The sequence below is a fragment of the Carassius auratus genome, chromosome 5 (genome assembly GCF_003368295.1).
Source record: "Carassius auratus strain Wakin chromosome 5, ASM336829v1, whole genome shotgun sequence".
NCBI lineage: Eukaryota > Metazoa > Chordata > Actinopteri > Cypriniformes > Cyprinidae > Carassius > Carassius auratus.
The window spans coordinates 31,125,048-31,139,759 of record NC_039247.1 but is presented as its reverse complement, the minus strand read 5'-3'; the positions used below and the strand labels follow the sequence as shown (position 1 = coordinate 31,139,759).

General features: G+C 39.7%; 1 protein-coding gene across 1 annotated transcript; it reads left to right on the top strand.

The window, feature by feature from the left end:
* Positions 1–414: 414 nt before the first annotated feature.
* On the top strand, positions 415–14,406 carry LOC113086309 (eukaryotic translation initiation factor 4E-1B-like). Its single transcript, XM_026255399.1, has 7 exons — positions 415–472; positions 682–773; positions 855–950; positions 12,464–12,527; positions 12,781–12,894; positions 13,097–13,236; positions 13,975–14,406. Exons 1-7 carry the CDS (start codon positions 449–451, stop codon positions 14,087–14,089), a joined length of 645 nt encoding a protein of 214 aa, XP_026111184.1. The 5' UTR covers positions 415–448; the 3' UTR covers positions 14,090–14,406.
* Positions 14,407–14,712: the final 306 nt, after the last annotated feature.

The window sequence follows — 14,712 nt, the reverse complement described above, 5'->3', positions numbered from 1 at the left end:
GTAAAGTGATATTTCCTAAGACACACTACTGCAAAAGATAGAAATAACTGACTTAAAACCATTGTTGTTGGTTTTGATATACATGTATTTGAAACAGAAGTGCACATGTTGAGGACAAAGCACAAGCAGGTTCTTTACTAGAATGTGCAATACCAAAATCCTACTCCCATCACTTTTGAACCCAGTCAAGGTTTGGAAAAGCACTAGATGCGAAATAAATAAATATATATAAATATAATATATATATATATATATATATATATATATATATATATATATATATATATATATATATATATATATATATATATATATAGATATATTTTTTTTTTTTGCTGTTTCGAAAGAGTGATCATTAAGTTTGTATCCTAATTTACACGTCGCTCTGAAGTTATAAATGCGCGCGCTGGGCGAGCTCGGCCTCTCTCTCGCGCGCTACAGGAGTGCCATGGCGTCGTGCGCTGTACAGCTGGTGAGCATGCTGTGTCCGTGATTGGAGCTCTCATTTCACCATGCACACGCATGTCAGTCTAATAACATGTGTTTATTTTTACCTGCAATAAGCTAGAAAACTTGTGTTTATTTAATGACGCGATTTCAGGCCAAAAGTTGAACGGCGTCCGAGATGCATGACAACGGTGCGGCTGTGCCACGCCAATCATTTCTTTTACATTTTACCAGATTGACAAAGTGACGAGGAAGAGGGTGGAAAAGCAGAAATTCGAAACGCACATTTTGAAGGTCCCTTATATGAAGCACCCTTTACAAAACAGGTGCGCTGAATCTGCTGACGTCACTCCTCTCCTGTGGCCTGTCGCTCACTCTGCTCTTCCCCGCGTGTTGTTTGTGTGCAGATGGGGTCTTTGGTTCTACAAAAATGATAAGAGCAAAATGTGGCAAGACAATCTAAGGCTCATCACCAAGTTCGACACCGCTGAGGACTTCTGGGCGTGAGTTTGTCTTCATCATAAACAGCTGGGAAAGAGTTTATTCATTAGAAGAACAGTTGAAGATTCATATTAAAATCCACACAACAGATTGTTCCATATTACAATGTTTCCAACCCTGCCTGGATATTTTTTAAATGTTTAAATCGTTTAGGCTGTAGTTAACTTGATTTATTTAAACTGACATACACTTCCATTCAAAAGTTTGAGATGGGTATGAATGTGATTATTTTTAAAATATAAAGTTTCTATGCTCATGCTCATCAGTGCATTATTTCTGTTTTAGTAATTGTTAATATTTCAGAAATCATTCTTTATATATTTTTTTTTTATTGAAGGAAGAACAAAGTGATGCATCACATACAGAAAGGGTTAACAATGGTCCTTTTTTTTTAAATAAAAATTTTCACTTTCCCACAACCCACCCAATGAACATAGAAAATAAATAATAACAAAAAAATATATAAATGTATAAAAAAAAAGATTTAAAAAAATAAAAACAGTATTTCGAAGTTCTTGTATTACAAACAGTGAGAAAATAATTGACATCATTGTTAGCCCATTGTGTTGGATTGCGTTATCCGTTCCAATTTGCACTGGCCTTTTAATAAAAATATTAGTTTTAGTTTGGGGGAAGAGTTACGTCCTTTTCAAAATATGAACTCATTGGAGTCCATACTGAATAAAAACTTTTAGTGGATCCTCTAAGAGAATTTAATTTTCTCCAATTTCAAAAACCGCATCACATCACTAAGCCAAAGTGAAACTAAAGGTGGTTTATTTGATTTCCAATCAAGTAATATTCTTCTCCGAGCCAAAAGACATGCAAAAGCGCATGCGTCTTGACAATATTTGGACATGACCACACCTTGTACAGGTACTCCAAAGATGGCCATCTCAAAACTAGGCCTGATAACCTTAACATATGCCTCAGACAAAAATTTTAAATATAGCTGTCCAGTAATCCAGCAGTATGGGACAAGCCCAGAACATATGAGCGAGGTCCGCTTTAGCAGAGTGACATCTCTCACGTGTATCAGCTACATTTGCGTACATCTTGGACAGCCTAACCTTGCTGTAATGAAGTCTGTGGAGGACCTTGAACCGTATTAAACCCAAGCGAGTACAGGAAGTTGTTCCATTCACTCTAAATGCATTATTCCAGGTTTCCTCTGATATATCCACTGCCAAATCCTTTATCCATTCTGCCTGAATTTTGTCTAGATTAATATTTTTTGTTGACATTTAAAGTATTATATACATAGACATTATTGCCTTCAAATATAAGTGAATGTTTTAAATTGTATTCAATCCTGTACTGGGAGGAATGGATGGATATGTGGGACTATGATTTTGTATTAGATGACGAACCTGAAAATATCTAAAAATGTGTGATCTTGGCAGGTTATATTTTGAGGAGAGATTGGAAAAAGGGGCAAAAAAAAACCTGTCAATAAAAAGATCGCTAAATTTAACAAGACATGATTGTTGCCACTGATTGAAAACTGAGCCCCCCCCCCCCCCCATTTCTCCAGATCTGCAATCAGAAGTGTTTAGAAATCGCTTACCAACGAAGGAGAAACTCATTATTAATAAGTACTAGGGATGCACAATATTGGATTTTTTCCAACATGCCAATATTTATCAACTACTTTTAGCCGATAGCCAATTAATGTGTAAGGTCCAGACACTCGGCCCAAGGAATCCGGTGCTGGATGAAGGTTTCCTGCGTGTTCTGTCTTTCAGCGCGTAAAGTTATTCAGTTTAGGTTAAACTCAAATCTGACTCCATTTTATTATTTAATCTGACTCCATTTTAGTATGACCTCGAATTTAGGTTGAAATGCAAATTGGTTGTATGCCTTTTTAATTAATATTCTTCTGACATTTGATTATTCTAGTTAACTCTATTTTTATATTAACTCATTCATTCGGGTGCTCATGTTGCTAACAAGGATACAATGTAATCTACTAGTCAATAATTACAGAGTAAGACAGAATAGAATCAAAATGTAACAATTTATTTACAGTCAGGTAGATATGTATTTTGCCAATTACATATCCAATTGAAACACATCAAATCATATCAATACAAAACATCAAGTTCTCAAAGATGAATCTACAAGTAAAATATGCATACCTGACCTTAGAAAATACATAGTATGAAGTGAAGAGACACACAACACACTACGGGCTTTCTGGCTACAGAAATCGCCCTGATCCTTTTGCTGCAATCCTTTAAATACCTCAGACCAAGACAAACATCCCCCGAGATGAAGACAGAAACTAACAATTGGAATTTGCATTACCTCAGGTCCCAAGCCTGGGTGGTTTTACACCTCAATGGGAATAGCGGGTAATTTACATGGAGGACCCTAAGAAAGGACACTCCCATCACAGTAATCAAGATCTCTCTTGACTCTTCAGATCTGTATTATCTTCTAATCTACTTTTGTGAGAGTGAGACCATTGTACCAGTTGCACTGAGACATTTCCAATGATACTAGACATGAGTGTTAGTTCACTTGCATTGACATTTTCATGTAATCATTTTGAGCAGACTGAGTAGAAGGAAGAATGGGTGAAGGGATTTAAAATGAAACAAATGGCCAGAAGGGGAGGAGGTCTCCTGCTCCTCCACTCTGTGGGGTGTCTCGAAGATGCCCGTGTATGTTTGTATTGTCTGTTTCTCAGGAAATCAAAGTATCTCAGGTTCTTTCGTCCTTACAGTTCCTCCGTTTGACCCCCAATGGGTCACATTCAGATGAATCCAATGGGGTCACCGTTAGATGATTGTTTATCTTCGAGATGTTATCTCAAAATTGTCTTTGTGATGTAAGCAGCTTTAGAAACCTTCTGAGGGCTGTATTCATCTGCAGAACACTCAGTCTCAGCATGTGTGTGTCGCTTGAGTTTGGCAGGTGGATGAATGTCTCCAGGGTTTCTACCTGTGGTTGAGCTCAGCATGTGAGCACAGTTCAGTGGGTCAATCTGAGCCTTTACGACTTGTTCAGTTTACGTGTCATTCCTTTGTGGAGAAACCTCTGCTCCTTATGGCATCTTCTCTAGGACGGTAGTCTGACCCATCTTCGTGAATCCTCTCACCTCCAGCGGTGTAGTTTTTCTTTAAGCAGACTTCAGTAGGTGAAGGTGTTCTCCTTGCTTACACACTGATTTGTGTGGGACACCTGAAAAGCATCTTAGTGGCCATTCAATGACTGAATTCTGATCAGCTTAATGTCATCACCCATGGAGTAAGAAAGAAAAGTCATAAGTTAACATAAGAGCAATAAAACAAAAAAGAAACCTGATGAATTCATGTCAGCTAGTGCAAGTGGTACATCTGATGTTAAAAGTGGTCCCATGTAAACATACATTTTGGTATGAATGTCTCAAAGGAAATGCAGCAAGAGGTCAGTATAATTTGAGCATTAATTTAGAGGTATGCAAACAATAAACAAGTCATATAATGAAAATAAGAACATTCAATCACAATTATGAAGGTATATACAATAATCACACTGTTAATTCAGGAATTTTCTATTGAAAGTCACTTTAGAAGATGTAAGGTTTTTAAGAAGTGACTTAGAAACTCGATTAAAACATTTTTCTACAATGTAAATCCTAAATTCCTTGTAACATGTGTGTGTGTGTGTGTGTGTGAGAGAGAGAGAGAATGGGTATCTGATATAAAGGTTAAGTCACAGTTGATGGTTTGGTAAAGTTTAAAATTTTATGATTGATTGATAGAGAGTGCAGGCACTTCATATTTGATCATTTTAATAATGCTTATTGTCATTAGTGATGTGTTGGGAAACCAGGGGCCCTCTGGCTTGTCAACCATCCTAATAACAATCAGAAAGATTCAATATTTTAAATTGTAAAGGCTTGTTTGCCTCTGTGTTCAAAAATTTTGCACCATCAATCTGTGACTTGTTGTGCAAATGTGTGTTACAGTGTTGTTCCATGAGTTTTTTTAGACAGTTGCAGATAGTAGATATGTTGTATCTTTTGGGAATGTAATCAATTCTATTGTCCTGTGTGTGTGAGGCTATCTGGTTCTGTCAGTGTGATGATGGACAATAGATCTTTAGTGGAGTACCACGTTTGTGATCTAAGCCATCATTGTCTTCTGATTGTAGTGTACAGACTGGATAGTCTAGATGAGGTGATGATGCAATGGGTGAAATGTGTGTGCTATGGTCATGTCTGGGAGATGAATGGAGTCTAATCTATAGCAATCTGTGTTGCAAAAATTTAGTTCCGGTTCTAATCCGGGAGGCCATGTAGATATTTGTGTGGTGATGTTCTCCTGTGAGGTGTGAATGGCCCCTTCAAGTGTCTTCACATTCATCTCCCGCATTTCAGGTTATGTAACAATTCTGTTGTCCTGGCTTGGTGCAGAGGGGACAAGACACCCTCCTGGTATCTGTCCTCTAAAGAATTGCAGTGGTCAACCTGAGACAGAAACAGATACAAAGATAACCACAGTTAATTTTGAACTTGTCATCAGTTTCATGTGGCATGTGGAATTATTTTAACTACATTCATCCTCATGTACTGCAGTTTTAATCCAGATGTCACATGAAACGGAGTTCGGTTGGTCAGATGTGAATCACTGCTCCTGTTTCAGTGCAGTCTGAGTGTGTAACACCTGATGCTGCTCTTGCAGTCTAGCCCTCACAGTCTGCTGTGTCATGAGCATTAGAGACCCCAGTTCTACTGGGGACATTTTCTAGATTAATTGGTGTTTTTATCACCCATGTCGTCATGAATTCCAATGGACCAGTGTCCATGGCTTTAGTTGCTGTTGCTCTCATTACAGTCAGATCTGTGGGCAGAAATGTGTTCACCTGTTTTGGTGTTGTCTGTTTGACAATTGTTGTTTTATGGTGTTGTTCACACATGCAGATCTCTGTGGCACATAAAAACTTCTTGTATTTTACACCCCTCTCTCATTATTTTTCAAGTCAATTTAAAAGATTAAAAGATCAAATGGTGTTTTGTGGCTGTATATGACTGTGGCTTTGTGTAAATGCTGTCATGCTCCAAACAAAGGAAAGGAAGTTTTACAATTGTTATGTATATTTGGTCCTGTTGCTGTAACAGGTAATAGCCTCTAAGAGCGAGTGTGAGGTGAGATCTGGCTCAAAATACTTCCATAAAATGTTTTTATTATTGCAAGATTAGTAACAAAATCAGAGTTTCCATTTCCAAATAATGTTAGCCATTCTCTCTGATCAGATCAAATTTTTAGTTGGTGCTCCTCAGTGAAGGATGAATTGGTTTGCTATCGCTTGTGCCACACTATTGAAATGAAATCACACTTCCTCCCTTTTGGCACTGTGAAGCAAATCAATCTGCCACATGGTTTAAGTTCTCACATGTGAGGAGAGCATTTTCATTGAGACATTTATGAAATCACACTGTGGCCACATGGCTATTCTATGCTCCTCTACATGGTTTAACTGCAGCTATACAGGAAATAGCAGAGTGTACCGCTCAGGAGACAAACAAATTCAACACAGACACACATGCAACTTGAAATTGCGATGCAATTCCAGTATTAAAGTTATTCCAATTTTACACAAGACACATGGTCTAGAATGCATGTAGCATCTACAACCTTAAACCTAAGTGTTTACACACTTACAGTAAAGCAGTCATGTGTTTTTTTAAGAATAAACTAAACTAAGCTATGTGTACATTTAGTAGCACCAACAACTATAATGTGTTTTCTATGCTCACAATGTTCAGCACAATTATAAATTTGAAAATGCAAGCAGGATTATTGAAATTTGGATGTTTCCATATTAAACTCATTGCTATTAAACTGCTAACCCACTAGTAAGTGAAGTCAGTAGCTGAAGGCCTTGCATTAACAATGCAGTCAACTCACTAAGAGTGTTACCTGAGGTAGACTTGTTACATGTCAACCCCTGATCTTTTCCTTTAGAAAGTGATATCCTTCGTTTCAGAAAATAAGGTGGAGGTCTACCCCTTCCCAGTGACCAGCAGTTTTCCTCTGTATGGCCTATTTTCTGACAGGAAGAACAAAACCTGCTATCTTCGCCACAGGTTTGTTTGCTGTGTTCTCCTGAAGTTTGAGGATTTTTATGAATCTCTAATGCTTTTTTTACACCTTGCGCACTGGTCCACGACTCTACGCTATTATGGTGCTGCATCTCCTTAAGAACTGAAATCGGCACACTATCTTGAGCAGTGGCACAGGCTTCCTCTGAACTAAAAGTTCTAGATTCATCACAGCAAGTCACCTCCTCCAAGAAGTGGACATGCTTTTCAGCCCCATTGCTTTTAGAATAATTCCCTTCTGTCATCCACTGTGCAGATGCAATGGTTTGGGGCTTTGATTTCCATCTGTTTTCTATCCTTGAACCCCAATCTACAATCGCTCTGAATGTGTTTTCGGCTGAATCTGCTCCGTTTAACAAAGCATTTTGGACTGGAGTGCCAGCATTGTTCTTTATGAGTTGTAACAATGGTTCGTGATCACGGCTTGCATTTTCTAGACCGGAATATTTTTTGTATGTCGTCCACAGACGTTCGGCGAATGTTTCAAACGGTTCATTGCTTTCCTGCTTAATTTGTAGTATCCTGCTCCAATCCGCGCTCGTTGGACCCCTTAAATCTAGCAATGCCTGTTTTAATCGTTCAAAGATACTTTCGTCAGTTTCGTTATTGTTTCGCTTGATTATGTCTCCAGATTTCATTCGAGGGGTTAATTTAGATCGGAGTTCTTCAGGAATGGTTAAGAGTGCGATTTGCCATACATCTCTAGTTTCCAATTTATACACTGTGGCTTGTAGCATCAGTGTTTCCCAATAGGGTTGGAATGGCCCTCTTCTGGGCATCATTCCCACGATCTGTTTGTGTGTTGTACACTCTTCGCATGTTAATGGGCGGCTAATCATGGTTATTTCATCATTTGTATTTGTTATGGTTTTGAGTACAGCAATTTTAACTGATTTGGAGGGTTTTTCGCTGGATTTTGCTCTGGTTTTAATCGGACTTCGCTGATTTTGTTCTCTGTGTCTCTGAACGGGATCTCGGTTTCTCTGAGAATCTAATGCGGCAACATCAACATCATCACTATCGCTGTTTCTATCATAATCAAAGGTTTCATCCAGTGCCGCTTGCTTAACTGCAGCCACTGGGAAGCCTGCATTATCACAGCAGTCTTCAAGAGCTGATATGTAATTGTTGCCGTTTTGGAGTTTGTTTTGAAGTTCTTTGATTTTTCTAGACATCATCTCACTCTGTCTTGCCCAACCTTGTCTTTCGAAAGTAAATGCCTCGACCTGTGCTCTTAACTTTTGCAATTCTTCAGAGCGTGCCTTTTCAATTTCTTTTATGCTTGTTATCGCGCGTTCGTTTTCAGCTATTGTCTCTAGGTCATTTTTGCGAAGAAGGTAGATGATGGCAGTCGGGATTTTTTTATATTTCGCTTTAGACGTCAATTTTTTGCCCTCGGCCAAAAACCAGGATATTATTTCATTGTTCTTCCATTTAAGGTTGAATCCTTTATCGTTTAAACGAAGAAGAGTGTCTTTTATTTGCAGGGCTTGAATTTCCATGATCTCCTGATCTACACTGTCGCTGTATTGTCCCTGAAAAGCCATGTTTCCCCAGTTAATTCTCCCCCCACCGGATTTCTACGGTCTCCGGTCTAACAATGGGTATGTCGACCCGTTCTAAAAATGTGTCTATATGTGAGGTGCAAAAAACTTTCCCTCAACACTTCTAATAGGAAAAAGGAACGAACTTACCACAGCAGTTGTAGACAGGGAAGAAGGAGCTCAAACCTCATATTCTCTGTGAGAATCAATCTGAATTTCGCGCTGGAAAGACGTCACTCGCCTAAGTAGGGAGATCACGTCGGGGTCACCACTGTAAGGTCCAGACACTCGGCCCAAGGAAGGTATCCGGTGCTGGATGAAGGTTTCCTGCGTGTTCTGTCTTTCAGCGCGTAAAGTTATTCAGTTTAGGTTAAACTCAAATCTGACTCCATTTTATTATTTAATCTGACTCCATTTTAGTATGACCTCGAATTTAGGTTGAAATGCAAATTGGTTGTATGCCTTTTTAATTAATATTCTTCTGACATTTGATTATTCTAGTTAACTCTATTTTTATATTAACTCATTCATTCGGGTGCTCATGTTGCTAACAAGGATACAATGTAATCTACTAGTCAATAATTACAGAGTAAGACAGAATAGAATCAAAATGTAACAATTTATTTACAGTCAGGTAGATATGTATTTTGCCAATTACATATCCAATTGAAACACATCAAATCATATCAATACAAAACATCAAGTTCTCAAAGATGAATCTACAAGTAAAATATGCATACCTGACCTTAGAAAATACATAGTATGAAGTGAAGAGACACACAACACACTACGGGCTTTCTGGCTACAGAAATCGCCCTGATCCTTTTGCTGCAATCCTTTAAATACCTCAGACCAAGACAAACATCCCCCGAGATGAAGACAGAAACTAACAATTGGAATTTGCATTACCTCAGGTCCCAAGCCTGGGTGGTTTTACACCTCAATGGGAATAGCGGGTAATTTACATGGAGGGCCCTAGGAAAGGACACTCCCATCACAGTAATCAAGATATCTCTTGACTCTTCAGATCTGTATTATCTTCTAATCTACTTTTGTGAGAGTGAGACCATTGTACCAGTTGCACTGAGACATTTCCAATGATACTAGACATGAGTGTTAGTTCACTTGCATTGACATTTTCATGTAATCATTTTGAGCAGACTGAGTAGAAGGAAGAATGGGTGAAGGGATTTAAAATGAAACAAATGGCCAGAAGGGGAGGAGGTCTCCTGCTCCTCCACTCTGTGGGGTGTCTCGAAGATGCCCGTGTATGTTTGTATTGTCTGTTTCTCAGGAAATCAAAGTATCTCAGGTTCTTTCGTCCTTACAAATGCTCTGTTAAAAATTATTCAATTACAATTTACACACTGAGTTTGTTACAAAATTGTGCTGACCGGCACAGCACTGGAAATTCATCACCGTTTTCTTCATGGCAATTATAAATTTCAGTGTCCTAACCCCTGCTCTGATTTTGCATGATCACATGTTTGGTGATTAGGACCCTTTAAAATCAAATCTTTAGCTCAGTATTAAAACAATGATTTGGTTTTGATATCCCTTAGAAAAAATAATAAAGTTCAACAGTCCGGTTTAACCGATAATCCGCAATTTACAATACAATACTACAATATAGTATTACAATAAAAATGATTTAGTTTTTAGCTTGTTTCTGTGGTAATCCTTGTTCTTGAAACACATCTTCAGATGCACCTGAACACATCATCAGTGATGTTACCTGAGGTCCTCGGGTGTTTCTGATCTTTCAACATCAGACACCCTCGCCCAGTCCACCCAGCCGCAGCTGATCAGACCGTGACTTGTGTTCAGGAAGCACTCGCTTGCCCCAATGGTGCTCCTCTGCGGATCCAGCGCCATCTCGAGGCTTTCTCGGCTGCGTCGGTGATGTCCTTAATGGCCCTGCTCCTTGTTGTTCCTGTAATGTCCAGCGCAGTAAAGGCTTTGTGAAGGGAGCGCCCCACAAATCCTCTGCAGCCAACCTCGATAGGCATGCATCTCGCCTTCCAGCCCTGTGCTCGGCTGTCTGTGACCAGATGTTCATATTTGGTCACCTTTCTTTCGTGGGCTTCTCCCAAGCGGTCCTCCCATGGCACAGTCAGCTCCATGATGATTATGCTCTTGGTGCTCTCTGAGACTAGAATGATATCTGGCCTCATAGTTGTACTGACCGTGTACTTGGGAAATTTCAGCTGCTTCTCCAAATCCACAGAGAGTTTCCAGTCCTTGGCTGATGCCAGGATCCCTGCTGGTGCCTTCCTCTCTGCTTGTGGCTGTTCTCCTTCCCTAACAAATCCGATTGAGCAATTGGTCTTGCTCCCTCGGCCGCCTTTGCTGATCTCTTTGTTGATGGTGTCTGCAATAGATTTCAGCACCTGGTTGTGACGCCAAGTGTACCGACCCTGGCCGAGCGCTGTTGGGCAGGAACTCAGAATGTGCTCCAGTGTTCCCCGATCTGGGCACAGTTGGCAAGTTGGTGTGTCTGCTTTTCCCCACGTACAGAGGTTTGCTGGGCTTGGCAGGACGTCGTACACTGCCCGAATCAGGAAGTTTATGCGGTGTGGCTCGCTTTGCCAGAGCTCCGTCCGGGTGACCTTGCGGTCCATGGCCTGCTCCCACCTTGTCCTGACCTCTTCCTGTAATCGGCTGCGTTTCTCCTTCCCCCTTCAATTCTTTAAGGAGATGTTGGGAACATCCCCAAGCCTGCTCTCCCTTGGTCCACCACTCCCACAAGCTCTTTGTGCCGAAGACGTGCCTGTGCATCCAGCACAGCGGCTTGGGCTCTCCACTTTCTCCCTGTCTTCACCAGCACTCCTGCCTGGGCCACCTTTGGGTCATTGGAGTCTCTATACATCACAACCTCGCGTGCCCGAGTCACTTTAAACTCCTCTTCCAGGGATTTCAGAGGCAACCGGAGCATCGTGGCGTTTCCATAGATGGCAATGTTGCTGAAGCTCCTGGGCAACCCTAACCATCTCCTGAGACAGCTGCTAACCTTTCTTTCCAAGGTCTCCACTGGAGAAATGAGAACCTCATACACAAGTAGCGGCCAGAGTATTCTTGGCAGGACACCATGTTGGTAAATCCATGCTTTAAACTTGTCGGGGAGGCCAGAATGGTCTATTGCACTTAACCAGCTGCCCATCTCCTGGCAGGTTGACTGGACTGATGAGGAGTCTCTGAGACTGCTGTCAAAAACCTTGCCCAAGCTTTTCACTGGCTGTTCTGACAGTGATGGTATCTTTGCCCCTTTGATGCTGAAATGGAACTTCTCCGTGACCTTGTCCTTCTTCATCACTAGCGAACGGGACTTGGTTGGTTTGAACTCTTAATTTATTTATATTTTTCTCAAATATAAAACTGATGCCTGATGAGATCGCACATACTGTTACCTCATGCATTTTAGCATTATTATACAATAAGGTATGTTATTTTTGTATACTTTCTTTAATCCAGTCTTTATTGCCACATTATTATACATGTATGCATTTATTGCGAAAGCGACTGCTAGCAGAATGTGTACTTTTATGATCTTTTTGTCTGCCTGGATGTTTGAACAACAGTAATATGAGATTAAATGACTGTACCAAACCTCAGTTTAAATCACAATCATATCATAAAAGGACTCTTTGATCAAGTTATGCATCCCCACAAACAACCACAGCAAACCCAGAGCGCTTAAAAATCCCAGGTTTCATCACTATTACATTTTCCAAAAATGTAAATCGAATTGTGATCATAGTTCTAACTCAGAAGGCCTGAAAAACTTCACACTTGACGGACCACAGTTTTTAAATTCCTCTATATATTAAAGGATTTGTCGATTTCGTCTTCAGAATATGTTTTATTGATTCAACCGTTTCAGATTGTACCACAACATCCAGCCGCCAAGCAAACTCTCCTCTGGCTGTGACTACTCCATGTTCAAGGTCAAGACATCACTTTCTGCATATTTTAACTTTTTTGTCTGTTTATTTATCTTGTGTATTGTGTAATACTCTTAACATTTTATTTTAATATTGTGTATAACTGTCCTGTTAATGACTGAAGTATTGTTCGCAGTACACTTAGCTGTCTAAATTTAGTTCTGTTAATGTGTATCAAATTGGACTTAACATCAAAAACTGTAATTAGCCTATGGACAATTCACATTACACTTGCATTTTCTTTGTTCCTTTACAGGACGGCATCGAGCCCATGTGGGAAGACAGGAGTAATAAATGTGGTGGCCGCTGGTTGATCACTCTCGCCAAGCATCACAGACACACAGAGCTTGACCATTTTTGGCTGGAAACGGTCAGAAAATATACTTGCTGGCTTTTAACCTTTTTGATTTAAGTGGTCTCTTGTCAAAATTCACATCGTTCTCATCTTTCTATGCAAACTACTTATTGTATGAATACACAATACATATTTACCCCTGCTTCATGTAAAGGAAGGTTGCTTAAACTACAGCCAAATAAAGATGATGCTGAATACATGTTTGTTCTCGTGGCAGCTGTTGTGTCTCATCGGAGAGGGCTTTGGCTCCTTCAGTCGGGATATCTGTGGAAGTGTAATCAATATCCGTGCCAAAGGGGACAAAATTGCCATCTGGACCTCCAATGCTGAGAACTGTGAGACCGTGACATACATTGGGTAAGCATGCTTTGAGTTTTATGTAAACCTAAACAATAGCTGTAAAAAGGCCAACGTGCTCTTTCTTTTTTTCATTTATATTTCAAATTACATTTTAACTAAACTGTATAAACCGTATAAATAGTTGTTTTTAATTTTTTGCTGAACTGCAGATTCTAAACTTGCCAGAGTTCATTCAAAAGATGTTTGGTTATATCATAGTATTACATTATGTGGTGGTGTTTGATTTTAGACTTCAGCATCTTTTAAAGGAAGTCAGGCAGAATCAGATGTAAGCATTTGACCTCTCATGGTGCTGTAAACATTAATGATGGTGAAAAAGGGAATTTGTGCCTGGCAACCTAATGAAGCTAATTATCCATCAGATCAGATGGACGGGGAACAGTCTGCAGGCCTCTGCTGCTAGGATATGTTCTACAACCGCAAGGTTGAATTTATGCAGCGAACACATGATTAGTTTTGTAATAAAAATAAAACTTTTATCCTCCTTGTTTAACAGTAAGAGCAGATGGGGGATTGTTATTGCTCAGACTTTCAGACCTCAGAGATCAGGAGTGAACATTTGTCAGCGTAATGCAGATTTTTCTGGCTGTTCTCCACCAAAGCATCAGTAACTTGAACTTGATCTATCAGCAGCCAATGAGGCGAGATGTTTGGAAAGGTTATTTTTTTTTGGTGATTTTCCAAAATCGTATAGACTGTTTGTTGCTCACTTCTCTCATATTACTTCCCTTTCAGTAAGAAGTATAAAGAAAGTCTGGGGCTCCCGCAGAAACTTGTCATTGGATACCAAGCCCATGCGGACACTGCAACTAAGAGCAACTCCATAACCAAAAACAAGTTTGTCGTGTAAAAGTGGGCTTTAGTTTGATGCCGTTTCGGGAGCCTGGATGTTTCTATTGAGAAGAGATTAATAACCTTGCATTCAAATTATAATTTTTTTTGTTACTTCACATGTGTGGCATTTAAATTCACCTTGATAAAATGCAAGACTTTGTAAATTGAGCTCGAGTTGTATGTTTTGTGCTGTTGAAGGGGTGTGTCTAAAATGCGAAGACCTGTTTTTCTTTGAAAATTAAAACTTGGGCTACTTTTGCAAATGTTTCTCTGGCTTCATGCATGTGTGAAGAGAAAATGCTTTGGCTTTCTATTAAAAAAACATACCGCACAGCTTTCCAAAGGAGTCCACTTGTATAGATTAACTTAATGACCGCAGCACTCGAGCTGACTTGGACACCACCGATTAGTGCAAAAACCTGATGATCCATGACGTGTTTTCCAGCATAAATTGAGAATGTTCCAGAGAGCGACTCCTGTGATTTTGAAAATGACAAAATCTAATCTTTTGGCATCTTTATTTCTTATGTTTTCTGTCAGAACATTTTGTAGAGAAAAGCAAAAATAAGCAGGTTGAGTGAAGTATTCGATTACCCATTAATTAAAATGGCTTTAGTGACTCGTGATTGGTCACGCACA